The sequence below is a fragment of the Rhamphochromis longiceps genome, linkage group LG10 (assembly GCF_057381845.1).
Source record: "Rhamphochromis longiceps isolate RC_006_pf linkage group LG10, R_longiceps_female_GT1.1, whole genome shotgun sequence".
Taxonomy (NCBI): Eukaryota; Metazoa; Chordata; class Actinopteri; order Cichliformes; family Cichlidae; genus Rhamphochromis; species Rhamphochromis longiceps.
Window position 1 is genome coordinate 15,558,990 of NC_140566.1, and position 19,767 is coordinate 15,578,756.

Here is a 19,767-nt window from a genome sequence, read left to right on the forward strand (position 1 = left end):
CTTTTTAAAAACTCTTCACACATCTGTTGCAGCAGACACTCCTGCTAATGTGGCTCCTGGTTCATTAAGGGAGTGGCAGTATCGACGAGGCTGTATGTGGCATTAAGATTTGTCTTTGTCTTTTTCCCTCTCTCTCACTCTCACTCTCTCTCTCCCTCTGTCTCCCCCCCCCCCTCCAAACACTGTGGCAGAGCAACACATGATTTGGACAGAGAGGACTGACAGCCTTGCCTAGCACCAGGCCTCTGATCAGCCATCTCCACCAGCAAACTGAAGCTTGACCCGCACTTCATCACCAGCCACACAAGCATCTTCGTAACAAAACGTCATCTAACTGTGAGTACTATACTCCTTTCATTTTTTTAAAATAACGTATTCTTCCTTAACGTTTCATTCACTGAGCTGGGAATTAGCACTAAAGGGTTGTGTTGACACTTTTGTACTGCCTCTTGCAGTAATTTTTACCTAAATTCAACTTCACTGGTTAAAACAAAATCTAGTTTTTATCATTTGACCCCCCAACATTAATTTTACTTCTACTCGCTATATAATAACATTTTAAATTATAAAGTGTTTCTTCAAACGTTCCCCTGTGTATTCAGCAGTAATTTGTTCGATTCTGCCTCATATTTTCATTAGCACTATTTTTTAAATAAATTAATTCACTGACAGATGAAGTGTAAAAACCAAAAAAAAAAAAAAATCAGTATAATATTCCACTTGGTTTTGAAGGGCAATTTTCTTGGTTTCAGTACAAGTTGTGTTTAATGATCCTTCAAATAAGGTCAGCAGCTGTACTTTAAAGCAGAAATTATACTTAAGTATGTTTCTGTGCTAAATAAATACATTTTCAAAGCAGTTGTAGAACAAAACAGACAATTCGTATACTTACTACCTTTCTCATTTTTATTCCTTCAGCTGAGGACATGGAAGAAAAGCACTTTCATTTATCTCTCACACTGATCAGCCGGGTCACGTTTTAGCGGATCCCTAGGATAGTTAGGAAGCGCCATCACAGTGAACACATGGCTAACAAAAGAGGCCTGTTTGTCCTTTAAGCCCAGTGCACCACCTAATGGTGTTCGGAGGAATTTCAGAAATACACACTGATAGAAACTTGGAGTAATTAGATGGGAACCATCTTAATTGTCCTTCAGTTTGGCGATGTGGAAGAAAAATGTAGCTCAGAAGCTGGAATTACTGGATTGTCTCCTAATACTATGAGACTGAACTGAAAGACCCCCCCCCCCCCTCAGAATGAACACATTTGTCTTATTGTTTTAGACATTCTCCAAAGAATTGTATTATTTTTATTATTTATAACAGGCAGTTGTATTGAATTCGTATTCAAACTGATTGCTGTGTCATGGTTGACGACATTTTTACACACAGTTTAGAAAGGCAATTGCTTCTTATCATATTGCCTTTGGTTATAACTGTTGTATTCCATTGTGCACGATTTTATTAATCCTAATTTATCAGCGACGCTGGGAACAATGACGATGTTTTGTTGTTACATGTGGGAAAAAAAAGTGCCGGGACTTTTAGTGTTGTGTTCAGTCAGGCATGTTGCTTCCTGCTTGCAGGTGACATCAGTTGCAAGGGGATGACCGAGCGCATTCATAACATCAATCTCCACAACTTCAGCAATTCTGTACTTGAGACCCTCAATGAGCAGCGCAACCGTGGGCACTTCTGTGACGTGACTGTTCGGATCCATGGAAGTATGCTGCGAGCTCACCGGTGCGTGCTGGCTGCTGGAAGCCCCTTCTTTCAGGACAAGCTGCTCTTGGGCTACAGCGACATTGAGATCCCTTCTGTGGTCTCGGTACAATCCATCCAAAAGCTGATAGACTTTATGTACAGTGGGATTCTGCGAGTGTCTCAATCAGAGGCTCTGCAGATCCTCACTGCTGCCAGCATCCTTCAGATTAAGACCGTCATTGATGAGTGCACACGGATCGTGTCCCAGAACGTGGGCCTGGCTGGTCCAGGGGGGTTCCCTGTTATACCGGGAGATTCTGGTCAGGAAACACCCCGCGGCACTCCAGAGTCTGGCACCTCTGGGCCCAGCAGTGACGCAGAGTCAGGTTATATGCAAGCAACATCACAGCAAAATGTGGATCGTGCATACACATCTCTGTACTCCTACCCTGGCCTGTCTCTGCAGAACGGCACCCGCGAGCGCTCCCTTTACATTAACCCTCTGTCGACGAATTACGATCCGAATCTTAGCACTCAGAAGGACCAGCAATCTCAAGATCCACCCTGGATGAACCGCATCCAGGAAAGATCTCAGCAGGTTGATCGCTTCATCTCCACAGCTGAGTCCACTCACTGCCGCAAGCAACCACGACCGGTACGCATACAAACAGGAGGCGTGAAAGTAAAGCAGGAAGAGGATGATGAGTACAGCTGCTATGAAACTATGGGGGACTGCCAGGACGACACTGACCAGATTGAGGGTGTAGAGAGTGAATCCAAGGTTGAAAGTTTTGACTCAGGGGTGAGCTCCTCCATTAGTACTGAGCCAGATACAATGGAGCAGCAGCCATACCTGACTGGCTTTAGCCGAGACAGTGGCGGGGAAGGAGTTCCAGTGCAGATAGAGGTCAATGACTCGTCCCCAGAGCAAGTGCAAAAGACAGAGGACGGGGACACATCCCACAGCACTAGTGATAGTAGCATGATGCATACCCTGCAAAACTCAGTCAAACTCAGCCCTTTGTCCCAGTACATGCGCCAGCCAGACACCAGCAATCTAAGGATGCCGCTCACCGTGACCAGCAATTCCCAAGTGATGGGCACTGCTGGAAGCACCTTCCTGCCCACACTCTTTCCTACACAGCCGGCTAGAGACCACAAGCCTTTCCTTTACCTTCCTGGCCAGCAGCAACCCCAGTTTGTGGCAGTGCCGCCCCCTGCAATGCCATCATTCCCCAACCCTATTTCGGTACCGCAATCGCCAGCTCAGCAGCAACAGGCTGCAGGAGGAATTGGTCAGGGGGAAAAGAAGCCCTATGAATGCACTCTCTGCAGTAAAACCTTTACTGCCAAACAGAACTACGTCAAACACATGTTTGTCCATACTGGTAAGCGAAAAATATTTTTAATCAGTTGAATTTTCTTAGTTAAGCAATAATAATTCATCACTTCTCTAGGTAATGCCTCTGCTTGTGAATGCTGAAAGCTTTTCGGTTCGCCACAGTCTTTTTCATCTGAAATTCATTCTGATTACGATGTTTCGTGACAGTACCCGAGCTCGCTAATCATAAACTATTCAGACAAATTTTGTTAGTGCAGGAGCAATATGCCAGTGCAGAAGAGCTGGAAAAATCCAAGGTTACCACACATGTGAGGTTGTAGTTTGTTCACACTGGGGAAACAACCAAATGAATACTGTACATATTGATATCTGATTTCCTGTCTTCGGTTTTCTGCAAAACATGTGGGTGTCATAGAAATGACTGTTTGAATGTAGGAACAAGTGTAGGTCAAGTTTAGATTAAAGCAGAAAAACGAGATCTCGACCATAAAAAGTGAACTTTTAGGTATTTGCAAAGTTACTCTTTAGAAAGTTCATCTTTACTATTTACATACAGTATAAATCAGTATGTAGATTTATGAGAGGCACTGTTGCACAAAGATAGTTGCCAAGTTCTAGCGTTGCACTGCACTGTGGATTGTAGTTCCAGTGTAAAGCTGAGGCCTGTCGACACATGTCTGTCATCTTATTGCTTCCAGCATAATAAATAATAAACCAGTACCCATCCTAGCAATTTAACTAAATTACTAACTGATGAAAAAACAGCCCAAATCGCATTCGTTAGGTCACGGTTGACTATTATCTTTGCCATCATTTCTGTTTAACTTGCAATGCCAGCAGAGTGCTTGCGCAGCACATCGTTTCACTGTGCACTGCTTTCCTCCAGCACTTAGAACCTTATCAATCACATGCTGTAGAAATCATCATCACAGAAAGAAAGAATAAAATATCGTATATAATTAGATGATCTTGTTAAAATTGCGTACTCAAATAGCCATTATTATTCATTACAATCCATCGCTTGGCCAGAACCACTTGTCATATGAAAGCTATTTGAAACTAAGTTTCCTGTTTTACTCGCATAATTGTGAGCAGCAGAGTGATGACAGATTGAGAAGGAAAATAAATCAGCGATCGATTAATCCCCCTGGACTAGATCTGAACAAGTCGTGGCTGCCGATGATGGATCGCCTTTGTTAATCTCGTAAAAATTATATTTTTCAGAATCCACAAGGATGCCAGCGTGATTTAGTATAACATGCCGCTGCTGTCCATATGAGAATACATCTAACGCATACACAAGATAACATCTTTTGTTTGTTTATTAAGCAGGAGTTACAAAGTACCCCAGAAAATGTAATATATCACATCTTCACAGGGCACGTTGACGCGGCGCACTCAAAATAGCTAAAAAGATAATGATAACACGTGCAGCAGAGGTAGTGTGTCATTTTTCTGCAATCAAAAACCTGTCAGAGACATAGAGAATGCTTTTCAGCGGTATGAATCACTGTACTGCGAGTACACCGCCCCCCGGGCAACACAGTAAAATACCTGTTATGTATGTGCTGCTCATGTGTTGTGACCCTGAAACCTGACCTCTGCAAGGGCCTGGGTCGGGTCAAGTGGAAATAAACAAAAAAAGACAAAGCAAAAGCAGAATTTATTAGCTTCGTTAAATGAAAGCAGGTGGCAACACATTCATTCATTCGGCACAGCAGAAAAGCAGTCGATACACAGAACTTCATTAACTTGCGTGGTACAACTTGTGTTATCAGTCTCCTTCTCCGCCTGTTCATTTTACGTTATTATTGATATGTTAATATTTTACAGCCCATAATGTCAGCAGAGACAATTATGGAAAATGATCTTAACGTCGCGACAAAGTGGCAGAAATGCCAAATAGATGCATAAAATATTGCTTTCGCAGTCCTGACATTTTAGCCCCACTTTTCTGCGCCGTCATTACAACGTTATTACATTTTTGTAAAATACTTCAAATGTATCGTTTTCTCGCTTTTTGTGTGTTTTTTTTTTTTAAATTTGCGCATGTTGTATCAGAGCAACTGTGACGAAACCTAAACCTTTCCCACGGCGCTGTAGCGTGCAGCGCAACGTGAAAGCAGCATCACAATACAGCAAACGCAGGTTTAAATAATTCTAGCCAGAGGTGTGTTCCTGTACTGGAAAAGTAACCCCTGTGGCTTTGGGCGTCTGATGTTGCTGTACAAGTTGAAGTCAGCTGATCCTGCCATGTTTTTTTTTCTATGTAGGGCTTAAGAGTCAGCTGGCTGTGTTTCAGGAGCGTTTAGCGTCAAAATTAGCCTTGATTCAATTTCCAACTACTAATTTGGTCCAATTTTTTTGTAATTAATAAATCAGACACGTGCCTTCGTAATGGCTGATTTACCCACAGCAGCGTGCGCACCCTGAAATCTTTCATTAAAAATGACCGCGCCACACAGACCTCAGTGAATGTCCCTATCGAGGTGGATGTTTATGTGATAAACAGATGGAGCTAAATTAACCTCAGAGAAAGAAACCAGAGAAAGGGTGAGAAGGGTTATAAGAATTTTCCCTTGAATAAATTTTTCTTTCACCGTTCAGTAATTGCACGTCCACCTGGTCTGGAGATACATTGTGAGATTTTAATCATTTAAAATGTTTAGTAGTGATTTTTTGACACCCATCTTGTCCATATTCCTAACCTAATCCACAACTTTCTTCCCCCTTTTTCCCCCCACCCTCCTTAATGCTTTTGTCTTTCATGCACATCCAGGTGAGAAGCCTCATCAATGCAGCATCTGCTGGCGCTCTTTCTCCCTGAAGGATTACTTAATAAAACATATGGTGACACACACGGGGGTGCGGGCCTACCAGTGCAGCATCTGCAACAAGCGCTTCACCCAGAAGAGCTCTCTCAACGTCCACATGCGGCTGCACCGTGGAGAGAAGTCCTATGAGTGCTACATCTGCAAGAAGAAGTTCTCACACAAGACCCTGCTGGAGAGGCACATGGCCCTGCACAGCACAGCCAGCGCCATCACTGGGCTGTCAGGGAGTGCAGTTGCCCCGGGTCCTGTCTCCATTCCCATGCCTATGGCCGTCCCTGAGCCCGGAGCTGGAGTGGTTGCCCTCGCCATGCCAGTAAGTGGAGGTGCTGGAGTAGGGGCTGGGGTTGGAACAGGAGTGGGTGTAGCTGCAGAAGCGAGCTGCCAAGAAGGGACCACCTACGTATGCTCCGTCTGCCCTGCCAAGTTTGACCAAATGGAGCACTTCAATGACCACATGCGAATGCATGTCTCCGATGGATAAGTACAACTAGATAAACTTCTTTCAAAAAGAATGACAAATAAAATGGCACTAGATTTTCCTTTTCTTATTTTGAGGTATGAAGAGTAATGAGTATAGACACTGGCACATTAAGTTTCCCAAAAAAAAAAAAGATTTTTTTTTTCTGTTATTCTAAAAGAAAAAAAAAGATGGTGGCCTTAAGGCTTAGTAGTTTGATATTGATCTACTGGATGGATCCTAACTACAGGCCTCTAAATGTATGCTTTCCTAAAATACTGATTTATGTGTTGAACACTACCGAAAGGCCTACGAAAGAAACACATACACACAAACACACCTTTTGTGTCGACATGTCTGAATGAATATACCTGTTTGAACGTTCGTGCATTTGCATGTGTCTGTCTGTTTATCCAAGTGTGTGCGTGTGTGTGCGTTACCGTGTGTGTGTGTGTGTGTGTATGTGTGTGTGTGTGTGTGTACATTGCCATGAAATATCTATCATGGCAGTTGTGAACCCATATTGACCAGTTTGGAAACTTTAGATGTCCAAGCTTACTGTGGTATAATTTACAACAACAATAATAATAAGAAAAAAAAAAACACCTGGGGTTGGGCTACATATTCCCTCTAAAAATACTGATGGTCACAAGATTGCCTTCTTATATGAAATAAAAAAAAAGGAGAGTAGTTAATTTGACACTGGGTTTTATTTATTCCTATTGTATTAAGGGATTATAATGCAGCCATTGTCAAGGTACCAATTTCAATCATTGTCCTGAAATGTAACACCCTCGTCAGCGGTGACGGGGGCAGATATTTCTCACATGCTTTATAATTATTGTCCATGCATTCTGATGGTAAAGATGACTAAATTACGGTGTGTTGATGAGACAGTATTTGAGCAAAAATCTGTTTCTTTTTTTCTGAAGTTTGGAGTTTAACTCATTTGCATACACTGCCACTAATATCTTCAAAAGACTGTTAAGGCTATTAGACCTCTTCCATGTCAAAACATAAGAAAAAAAGAAAGATTGTTTTTGCTGACGGTTTTTATTTAGCCTTTCACGCTCATAGTTTTGGCAGGTTGGAATATGCGACTAAACTCTCTCCTTCATAATTGCTGCTCCTCAACTTGCACCTGACTGTTATGGGATATAGATAAAAAAAAAAACAAACCCAAACAAAACAAAGATTTGTCACTTCAACTATTGTTGTTATTAAGTAGCCGATGTGGTTTTAATTTGATAATTGAATTTGAATATCGGGGAGGGGTTAGGCTAGTTGTTGATTGAAACAGTGTTGTTTAGGAGTGGATCATTTAATTTGAATCAAATTTGAAATTAAAGGAAACGTCACCCCTGATCACAGAGCACCTGTATAACCCGTTTAATGGTATTGCAAAGCTATTTCAGCAGATGGGAGCTAAATGCATTGCTTTTCATGTCCTAGCTCTCCCTGAAGGCTCAAATAGCGTGCAGTGTTTTGAAAGGAAATACAGTCTGAAAGCAAAACAAGTAGCTCCACTGACTGATTGCTATCACACTGTTTCATGGTATACCACAAGTTGCAAATGGACTTTGTAGACAATAGCATACATTCCTAATTTTTCTAAAACCTAGACAACAGCATGTACAGAATAGATTTGGAAGCTAGTGTGTGCAAGTTGTCATCCCTGCATCACATCACTTAAGGCTCATTTCTGATATTTCAATTCTTTTTTTTTTTTTTTATTGCTTTTTAATCCAAAATAGGACACACACAGACACACGCACACATACACTCGGACACACACACACACACAGACGCACGCACGCAACTGCCTGCAACTGCAATCTGAAGGATTTGCTCATTTATGTGAGCAAACACTTTCGTAGTTGTATTATTAAAAGAATAACTAACTGCATACGGGGGTCTTAAAAAGACCCGCTGTCGATTTTAAAAAAAAAAGTGCTACTTTGCACATTTTCTTAAAATGCCTGTGCTTGATATTTAATCATTTTCCTTAAATGAACTATGATTTTCTTTTATTCAATTTCAAAGGAAAAAACAACAACTTTTTTAAAAAAAATCTTGATAAGTGGACTGCATTATTTTCTTGCATATATGTTGCACTGCTTAAACCAATAAGTGCACTACTGTTAACAGAGATATTATAGTTTTAGAAAAGAGGATTTTTTTTTAAATCTAACATTTGGTTGTAGAGTTCACATGTAATAGAATAGCTTTGTTTCAATTTCTTCATTAAGTACTTCAGCGATTCTTGGCTTTTGTTATTGCTTGCAGTTACCTACAGTATATATACTTGTGCCGTGTTAATGCAAGCACCTGTTTTTATTTAAACCTGTACCATTATGTGTGCTCATCTATGTTTTAACCTTTGAATTCACTCTTCTATGGAGTCAGCTCCCTGTAACAGTTTTATTCAACTGCATTTCTTTAGTAAAAGAGCAGAATTTTCCTATGAGAAACATCCAAGCCAAACAACATTAACAGTGCAACAACAACAGTAATAATAAACAAACTCCCGTCCGACGCTGTTGGCGGAGGTAAAAAAATAATAATAACTATTATTATATTATTAATAATAAAACATTTATAAAGTGTGTGTGTGTAACATAAATGGTATGTGTCCTAGAACAACTTTTTTCTGTGGGGTTTAAAGGTGTAGGGGAGGTGATGGAATGCGGCTTCTTTGATATCTGTCCGTCAGTCGTACACAGTTGTGTCCCTTCCTTAGTGTCCGTATGTCTGTGAGTGTCTGTGTGGTATATAGCCTAATCAAAATGTTGATAAGTGGAATATCTGAACTGTAGGGCTTCCTTTGCAATATGCAGCGCAGGTACTATGAGAAGCAGCTCTCCAAACCTTTTGGGCTAATAAGGCACCTGTAACAGTTGTTCGGAGGATTTTACTCAAGCTTAGGTCAAGTACTGTTGACTTCACTGTACCAGATTGGAGAAGTTGTGTCAAGCATTTTTGATGCTAAATTTCATATAATTGCTACTAGATTTCACATCACTGCCGAGTCGGTTTCAGATGAAGTCAAGTGACGAACATGTGAGACCCGGTGATGTCGGGATTCTGGATTCTCCTGGTCTGAAACTGAAATAAAAATAAATCGGCCACACTTTAGAAATACACTGAAAAGCCGTGAGGTTGGTCCTCAGTAAAAGTAGCACATTATTTAACATTTGATTGGGCCCGTCTCTTACGGTGTGCATATAAGCCTAAACTACATGGTTCCTGTTTGTAGCTGTTGTTGCCAGGATGGCAATATTGCTGCATGCTAGTGCTATATTTGTCTCTACACAGCACGTGGAGGGTAATCTCATGCCTTAACAGACAATGCACTAAATAGAAATATGTAAGCAACTGCCGAGATCTCTTTCCAACAGTATTGCCACACGTATGGCGCACAGCTCATGATGTTGGTGTTTGTTGTCTGTTCAGTACCAAATAAACACTGCCAAACTAACATCATCACTTCTTTAACAGCAAAGGCAGAGACATTAATGAAATCGTTTCAGTGTAACGTGTGTATTCAGTAATCTAGCATTCCTTCATGGCACCGAAATTTTTACATATTTTGTGTAAACACGTATATCAAATGCACTATTGACTGTAGCTAGATGAGTACAACCAGCTTTGTGGTATCATTGGTCTAAATAGTAGGTTAAGTAGCTCGATGTTGGTTTTCTTTTTCTTTTCTCCTCCAAATATTTGATTTCACAAGTTCACTATCAATCGTTTCTCTCTATCACTTCTTTTGGAATAACAAAAGTAGCCAATCTCAACGTTATCTGGATGAGGGCTAAATAACTCGTCCCGTCGTCAGTTGACTTCTTGTATCATAAGGTGTTTGATAGCAGACCAGGCTCGGAAGGGGAAGCACCTTCTCTCCAGTGTGTCATAACGTGCTCAGAGCATACCCAGGCTTCCTCCCCCTCTGTCCCCTGTCGCATTAGCATCACACGCTCTTCACTGTCCATAGTTATATATTCCTTATACTGCTTCAGATACTCGTGGTGGTGCTTAATTCTCTTTTCTCAGTGTTGCAAAAAAAACCAAAAAAAAAACCCCAAGTCAAAAATTGTTGAAAAGTTGCAACATTATCCAGAAAAAAAAAGTCCTTATCTCAATCGTGCTTCTTCTAGTTGTTAGACTAGACTTTATGTTTGCAAAGTGTACGCATATTTTCCTGAACAAAACATATTGAAAAGTAGATACTAGTCTTGAGCCTGCAGCTGTTTGTATTGTGTTTCAGATATATTCCTGTTTATGTTTTGTTTATCGTAGTGTAGAGACACAGGGTCTACAGTACATTGTTGTCCTTCTTGCAGTAAGTTTAATTCATTGTTATACTTCTTTATTTCGGAGTTCCTTCTGCTTTTTTCTGGTGGTCATAGTGGTGTTGTTTATACATACATAGCTTCGCGCGACTGAATAAAGAATAGTCGGTTATTTTTCACAGTGTATTATATATATATGCATATACGCTTTGCATTTAGTTGAAAACAAGGAAATGGAAGATAGTAATGGTGAGGGTGATACTGAGTAAGGAACAGGTTCATTTTATTCTGATAAGCATGTGTCTGTCTTCCTGTTTGTCTTTAAGTCTGTCTCCACACATTTTAAGCCAGAGTTATTTTATTTAGGCGCGAAGAAAGTCACAAAAGTAGAAAACACATGAACGCATTCATATAATACTTAACAGCTTTTTTATTTTTTTCGTTGCTTTTTTCGTCCTTCTACAGTACACATAAGAATGAAATAGATAACTTCTTACAAATAAACTATATATATTTTAAGTATCACCATCTCCACACAGATAAAGAATACATTTTCAGATAGTTTGATAAAATTGCAGCTAGAATATACAATACCTTGTGTGATATAGGGAGTACGCCTATCAAGTGCCTATCAGTACATACAGCAACTATACAGAATATTCATAGTTTTTCTCTCCTACGTTGCACAAATACAGAATATACACAGTGGACTAATGAAAAATAGACTATTTATACTATTACTGCTAAAAACCTGGTGGTTGTGAGTGCATAAGAGAACCCTTTAAATACCTGAAATGTTCTATTCATATACAGTAAAGACTACATCAGCTAGTTTTATTTTTTAAACATACATGTATACAGTTTGGAGGATGAAAAGATTTAAAATGCAATCACGCACGCCTTTGATTGGTTGGTTTAGATGGCAGTTGGAAATTAAAATATGAAATCCTAATACTGGATAGCCATTTTGTTTTCCTGTCACATTGCTCTCTGTCATAGATGAGGCTTTTTTTTTTCCAGTTTTTCACATTTGCAAACAAGCCATATACTGTACTGTACTGTATGTTTGGGGAGAAAGGGCAGTGGCATTTTGTGAACAGCAGGGGGAGCCACACATCAGCCAGAAGAGGTGAAGTTTAAACGAACAAAACAAAAACAAGTAGAATCGTTGAATATTTTTGATTCTCTTTGTTGGTCATTATGGCCGTTGCGTTTTTTCATATTACAATAACATCTGTGGGAATGCCACTAGTTGCCTCCTCTGAGACTACATGAATGAAATGGTTTGCAGTCTGTAGGATCTGAAAGCTGCTTTAAGGTTCTTAGTTGGCTCCAAAGTACACTGTGCGCAAATCACACCAGGCGTGCTTTGACCTTGATGGCAGGCCCGTCCAAATGCAAGCCAATGCCCAATTTCCCCACAATGATCATTAAAGTTTTATCTTATCTTACAGCCTTGTTATTTATTGGATTTGGAATCGTAAAGGGCAAGCAACGAGCAATGTGGTTAAAAAAAAAAGAGAAAAGAAAATGGTTATTAAACATTAGACTGGCCGGTTTTTATCACCGCAATTTGGAAATAAAAAGTGGGATGCCAAATTGAAAGTTTTGGCTACAGATAAACAGCTCTTCCCTGAACAGCAGTCTTTAGGTGCTTGGATGAACAAAAACTAAGAGAGAAATACGGCAGAATGAAAAACCACAAATCAAGTTTCAGGACCGAGTGGCTCTGAGATAAAAGGTTTTGTGATGGCTTATTATTTTGTCCCCTGTGGACTAATTACCACAGTTTTCTCTCTAACCTTCTCCAGCCTAGTTACGGTGCCAAATTTGGGGAGGATGAGGGGAGACTTTAAATTATAAGAGTAAGAGGGAAGCAGACAAATATAAAGAAGAAGAAAAAAATCTTCATTTTTTTTCTTAAATGCAAAACCTTTTATAACATTAAATGCAGCATGCCAAAAGAAAGTGATTGCCTTTATTTTGAATCTTTGAATCCTCCATAATGCATAGTTTTCAATTAAATTAGGAGAAAACAGCTATGATTAACAAATATACACTTAGTTTCATAGACATTTACTGTTAAAAGGAAGCATCACAAATATAGGCAATGTGATATAGCTAGTCCCTGTCATTCAACCATCACACTATGACATCCTCAGAAACAGTTCTGTTTGAAATTTAAGGGTTTTGCAGACATAATGAAGCAGCTGTTCAGATTTTCAAGTAGACACAGCTATACTAAGCTATTACAATATCTAGATTATATTTACTATTCTCCGAACATGCAGTTATTACTCTACCCCAGATGTGTTGTTTTAGAAATAAAACACCATCTTCAGGTAACTACCATCGAACAGTCCAAATAAAGCATGCAGTCCTGTCTACACAGCTTTTTTTTTTTTTTCAGTGGAGGAGTACTTTGTTATCGAGTCCCTGGATAACACGCATTCAGTATCTTTTCTTTATCACACTGATGAGGGGACTTGGACTCTGAAGAGCTGAGCCTCTTTGTATTCTCAGTCACTCAAGTCTTTTTGGCTTAGTTCAGCTGGATGAGACGATTAGGTTAAAGGTGTGCAGCAGCGTCAACTAAAAACATGCATTCCTGTTCAGAGCAGCACATTCCAACTCAAACCAAACATTAAGGAGAATTCCCAGCACTTAATCGTTTTTACAAACCCGTGTGGTAGCAGACTTGCTTATCACAAGTTTAGCAAAAATTTACATTTCCCTAAAAATTATCCCATTTCGTTTTTTTTTTTAATTTCTTAAATTTTTTTTTAGATCTCATCTCGACATTTATTTCAAACTTTGCCATGAGATCACAAACCCTTATAAGCTCTGACCACAGCTAACGCTTGTGCGGACTGGTTTTATAGACAACATATACACTATGCTATCGTTCTGCCTCTCTCTCTGTGTAGGTCACTCTTTAATAGTGCAGAGACATTAGAAAAAGTCGAGGTTCCTCGCCATGACGTTGGCCGTGGTCTCGGCCAACTCGTGGTCTGCCATCACTGAAGACTTAGATGAAAAATTTCAGCACTAGCACTGTGTCTTCATAAAACGGGCAGGTTGGGGGTAATTAGCAAAACGGGGCCATGGTAATCATTAGAAGTTAAATAAAACAAACAAACAAACCAAAGAAAAGGTTAGGACAATTTTAAGTTTTTGAAAAAATGAATATTTCTTTATAATGTGTGTGGGGTTCCTACAATTGGGCTAGATTGCCACCGTTATTATTATTATTACTATTATTAATATTAATATGATTGATTTTCTTTGTTTTTAATCTCATGGCAGGGTGCTTGTGAAAATGCGTATACGTTATGTCACTTGTTTATAGTTTTGTGGTTGTGTTAATTTGCCTATTGTAGACCAAAATAGATTTTCTTTTTTTAAAAATAAGAAATGCAACAAAACATAAAAATGAATCTGACACAATAGCTGTGATGTAAACTATTGCATGTTAAAACATGTATAAGATTGTAAATGTTGCATTGTTCCTCTGGCAAAACATAATAATCATTGGTTACGTCTTCTATACACACATTTAGCAAATCGGTGTACACTTTCACCTTCACATTGGATTGTGTTTAATATATTTAAGGCTGTCCCTAGTAACTAATCTGACATTGTAACTTAAGAGTACATTCAGCCATTTATACTTGAGATGGACCAAGATGTTAAGTTTGCACATATTTGTAAGTTGTTTATTAAGCCAAAAAAAAAAAAAAAAAAATGGAAAAAAAAATTATACACAACTTTAAGTCTCAGCAACTCAAATCTAGTTTAGGTGCTCGTCACCTATTAACAAATCGACCTTAATGTTCACTGAAAGAAAGGCAACAAAGCCGGTTGTCACTGCGCAACAAAAGTAAATTCAAACCAAACTGTACGATGGATTTCAACATCGCGACGTGATTAGGTATTATTTATCAAAGTGATTCAAAAAAAGAGTATATTTTTGTAATAGCGAATGTAAATCATTTGGCAACAATTAGTTTTATAACTATGAGGTCCAAATCTGGGTAAAATCTGCTGTATTTGTTCATCCTGTGTATTCAAAATAGAAAATTGAATTACTGTAATTCAGGCAGGGTTTTTTTTTTTTTTTTTTTTTTAAATCAAAACCCGGGCCGAAGATATTAACATTTAAAATCCAAAATTACACGCACCCTTTTTAAAAAGCAGCTTAGGTTTGATTTTGATTTTTCTTCTTCTTCCATCGTGCTTTCAGGCTTTTTGCTGCCATATCATGTACCTAGATGCTTTTGTAAACATGCACATGAGTTGAAATTTGAGATGTGGTTATAAATATGTGTATATTTTGTCAGGCTTTTTTTTTTTTTTGCCTATGTCAGCTTTTGATTTTGACTATTTCCCTTCATAAAAAAAGAAAAAAAAGACATCTCTTATATAGTTATGAACTTGGCAGAAGTGGAGCTGTTGTAGTAAAGTTAGTTAACATCACAACTAAGCAACCCTGAAATATATGCTGCAGTAATGTGTTCAGTTTGTTTTTGATAATTTATGCTCCAAGTTGGTTTGTATGTTGTTATTATTGTTGTTATGAAACAAGCTTGTATGAAATGTATTGACTGCTGTTTTGAAATAGGGGATAAAGTTTTTTCTTTTCTTTTTTCTTTTTTTAAATGTATGTGCAAGGATGTTTTTATAATATGATTTGTCAAACACTGGACTGGAGTGAGTTTTCCAACATTTCCAAGTTGAGAGATGTATTTGACAGACATAACTGCACAGGCAACACCCGTTAGCACCGATGTGAGCTGACAGACAAAGCACACCCTCCCCCCGCTGTACACGGGAGGGTGAGTAACATGGCCGCCATCCTCCCGATCAAAATAGGAGTTATTTGGATAGAAGGAGTTACCATATTTCCTTTTGTGCTGGTTAATTGCATTCAGTAGGTGATGGGTTATATATAAAAATATATATATATATTTAATAGGAACTATTTATTAGGGATGTCCTTCAAAATTGTTGTTATGGCATAGACTGGTGACAGATTTGTTTTTCTTTTCTGGAAAAGAAAATTCATAAAGGGATACCACTTCACAGCTAAGTAGTTGTCAGAATCACCCGATATGTTCTTTCTAGAGCAGATTTAACAGTTGCCTCTCATTACACCTACCACCACTTCTCAAACCAGATAAGAGATTTGCACTAGACTGATTTTGGTCTTATTCTATCAAAAGCAATATAATTCACACGACACATATTTGAACCATAGTATGGGACGCTTGTCCTCACCATGGGAATGCTGAGTAAATGGTGATATTTGACGTGTTTTACTTTGTTTTGTTTTTTTTGTATTCAAAGGTACAGAATTGGTTTTTTAAATGCACATGACATCCATATATTGCTGTTTGTAGCAGGGTTCTTTTTTTTCTCCCCTCGCCCCTTTTTCCTTCTTCTTCTTCTTCTTTTTTTTTATGTTAAATTTACCCAGCAGTACCCTGAGTATTAGTGTCCAGATTTGAGGGGCATTAAAACTGTTGTTTCCTCCTGTGATTGTTTTGGACAAATCAAGCAGCTCTTACAGATCCGAAGTGAGAGTAGGGATGTTATGAGGGATGGAATCGTTCACCACGAGTCAGTCGTCTTCATCACACAAGCCAACATGTTTAGAAATAAACACAAATGCCAAAAGAGAAACCCAGCTGTCCGCCGTCGTGCACACCTTTCCCTTAAAAACTTTGAGTGATATTTTTCTGGGATGTTCCAGAAAAAAAAAAGGCTTTAAAACGAAACAATAATGAAAAAACGAAAATCCAAAATGCATCTTTTTTTTTTTTTGTTCTTCTTTTCGTCAATGAACGCACCATCATTGGCTGCTTATGTAGAGAAGCCACCAAAATGTATCATACGTCATTTTCAATTAGGGTCATTTACCGGCAGCATTAGCGATCGGCCCGAACGTCACTATATTTTTCTGATAAATAAGTGTAAATTTTTCAAAAATTCACAAAGAGCAAAACGTCACCATTTTATCTGGATGTAGTAGCTTTCCTGTTTTCACCGCTTTGTGGTGTTGTTGAAAGATGTTGCGGTTTGTCTAAATTTGTTGCGTGTTAGAGGAAGCATAAGTATGTGCCTTCTTGTAATCTCCTTGGTGAGCTTGTTATTATTGAGAAGCTGAAGCCAGCCAATTGTGTTTGCACTAAAACCAAATTGCTTTTTGTGATGTAGACTATTTAAGCAAGCTTGTTGCGTCACTTTAACCGTACAGTATGCATGAGGGTGAAATTGGTAAGTCTAGGGCTAGAGCTCTCATCTGTTGACCTGTAAACCAGTGCAGCTTAGAGGATCTTGTGAATATATCTTGGCTTAGTTTCGCATTTAGTTTTCAAATTCCATCTCCTTACTCATCCAGTTTTTCACGACAGTTAAAGGTAAAACGAAACAAAAACAGAAAAAACAACACAAAAAAAAAAAATCAAATAACACATACCATTTTACCGATACAATACAGCTTTTACTTTCACATGCCACAGTTAGAGTTACACAACTGCAGAAGAGATTTTCATTTTTCTGAATCCATGGGAACGCATGAGTATACGAGGTCGCCTCGAGACTATTGGTCAAATTCATTTAGGTCGTTTTTGAAGACTTGTATTTATTGCATATTTCGTTGACATCTAAGAAAGGCCTACATCATGCTTTTGAGTCTTACAAATGCACCTTATTCATGTCAGTCCATGTGGGGTAAAAAAGGAAAAAAAAAAAAGGCTGGCAGTGTAATATCTCTGATTTTAGCACCTTACTACACAGCATGTTTTCACTTTATGCCAGTTTAACTATTCTTCCATATGTATGATTTCAAAAATAAATCTCATTCTTTGTGAAATTGTTTCATGGGATGTGCCAAAGTTTGGAGGCGATCTCCCAAGTGTTTATGCTTATCATATTTTTTTTCTCCTCCTCCTTCAGTTATAGCAAGGGTATGTCAGAACTTTCCTATAACAGTGTGTGGAATCAATTTATCTCAGCAAACAGTATCATTACTTGCCATTTTACAATAAGCCCTGTATTTCACATATATTTACCAGTGATGTGTATTTGTTATTATAAAGAAAATAGCCGTAAAAGCTTCATTATGTTACATAATATTGTGACTTTTTTCGAAAAACTGTGAAGACTTATCTTGCATATACTTTATACAGAAGTATTAAGCCTTAATACAAAAGACTAAAAAAAGTGTGGAAGAATAAACTGATTGTTGCTAAGTAAGGATGATTTTTGTAAATGTTACCAGCACTTTTTTTGTAATTTTCACTCTCTGAGGTATTGTACAAGTTCAAGCTGTTTGTGAAGTTTGATTATGAAGGAATAAAAACTAGTACTTTCCTGTACTTCACAGAAAGTCTTGTTGCTGTTTTCTTTTTGTGCTCTTTTATCTTTTGTCTTTGGATCAATGAATGCCTGTGTAGTAATAATAATGATAATAATAATAGGACTCACATTTCCCAACTGCGCTGCCGCAAAGTACTAACATCCAGTTAATCCTTAAAACCAGATAAACATATAGATGAAATGCTCGGAGTCAATTTATTCGAATAAATTACCCGTCGTAGCTAAAATTAAGCTCATAAATAATATTAGCCTGGTGTGTTGTGGTGCGTGTTGATTCCAAACACAGTTGGAAGTGACGAGATAATGAACAACAGGCTGGAATGTATCCCAGAATGCACTGTGCAGGAGGCAGGGAACACCCCGGACAAGCTGTCAGTTGGTTACAAATCTAACAATGATTAATAAACAGTCGCAGTCGTACTTCACACCTACAGACAATTCAAGAGTACAGTCCACTTGACTCACAAGTGTTTAGACTGTGGGAGGAAACTGGCACGACCAATGTGGAAAGAGCTAGAGATGATTTCAGCAGGAACCAAAGAGCAGGTGTGTCCTGTTGTTAGGTGTGCGTTTTTACCCCCGAGCTGCTGCAAAGTACAGCACGTGGCTGCGCAAGGCCGCAGATGATTCTCAGATATGGCCATATCAAACGTGGTTTGCGCTGGGGCTTTTTACACTGATTAACATACTGTGTGTGTGGACGGAGAACAACCCGAGCAAGATCAATACGAGCTTTTATTGATATTCAGATTAGAGCTATGTGCTGTAAACAGTGCTCCTTATTTCCACAAGCAAAGTTAAAGAAAAAACAAATGTCAACCATGCGCTTCAATAATACTCATTAACAGATTAGCAGATGTCTAAAGAATGGATAATATGACAGGTGTGATTTGGCAAAAACATTACCCAGCAAGAGCAGACAGGGAGAAGGCAAAGAAGATAATGTGTACTGTATGCATTTTATTCAGATGCATACGTTATTGGTGTTTATGACTGCAAATTAAACTTGTGTAGGACAAACATAGCTCTACTGCCTTGGCAAATCATTCCCTTTCTTTATATGGCTACACCCACGCTCTCAGTACAAACAGGAAAGTGATTTGCTGGTTTTTTAATTCATATTTCCAAACGATTTAGAGGTGAATCTCTCGTCAAAGCAAAGTAAAATGCAAAGGGTTTCATTTAAATTGATGTAAGACACTGAGCAAACAGTTCTGTATCTGTCCACTTTATTAGCAACTTTATAAACACTTTAACATTTGTCATTTTAAATGCACTGGACAAATATTCTTCCTTTACTTTGTCAGGCTCTCGGTGCTTTATTGTAAGGTGTATTACTTTTTTTTCTCTTTTTTACAATGTAATAGAGGAACAACAACATTTAAGTTACAGTGTTACAGTACAGGCTACAGTTACACAGCATCACTCTGGAATGCATCAACACCTCTTTAACCTTCTGAAACGAGTTATACAGGCAGCAGGTTTCGCTGTATTGAAGTAATAAGTTCAACATAGCAAACACTGCCTGGCTGTTTGTGATGATTGTTTATCTCGGTTGGGTCAGGGTGAGCCTTTGTTTTGTTGTCATAATATTCTGATAAGATTTAAAGCCTGTTTGAGCTTTAGACACTCCTCATTAAGAAACTCTCAGTGGGAGCAGTTTAGCAGAGCTGATCTAGTTTCACGCTGTATGCAACTGGCGCCCCCTGCTGTCCACATTCAGTATCTCGGGTTAAGTAGACCGAAACCAGATTGTAT

General features: G+C 38.7%; 1 protein-coding gene across 1 annotated transcript in view; it reads left to right on the forward strand.

The window, feature by feature from the left end:
- The window catches only part of zbtb20 (zinc finger and BTB domain containing 20), a 32,309-nt gene extending 15,884 nt beyond the window's left edge, over positions 1 to 16,425 (forward strand). Inside the window, exons 2-4 of the mRNA XM_085420446.1 lie at positions 192 to 336; positions 1,587 to 3,092; positions 5,826 to 16,425. Of these exons, the coding sequence (XP_085276572.1) occupies positions 1,607 to 3,092; positions 5,826 to 6,361 (2,022 nt within the window). The 5' untranslated portion in view covers positions 192 to 336; positions 1,587 to 1,606 and the 3' untranslated portion in view covers positions 6,362 to 16,425. The remainder of the gene's footprint in view (positions 1 to 191; positions 337 to 1,586; positions 3,093 to 5,825) is intronic.
- The last annotated feature ends 3,342 nt before the right edge of the window (positions 16,426 to 19,767 follow it).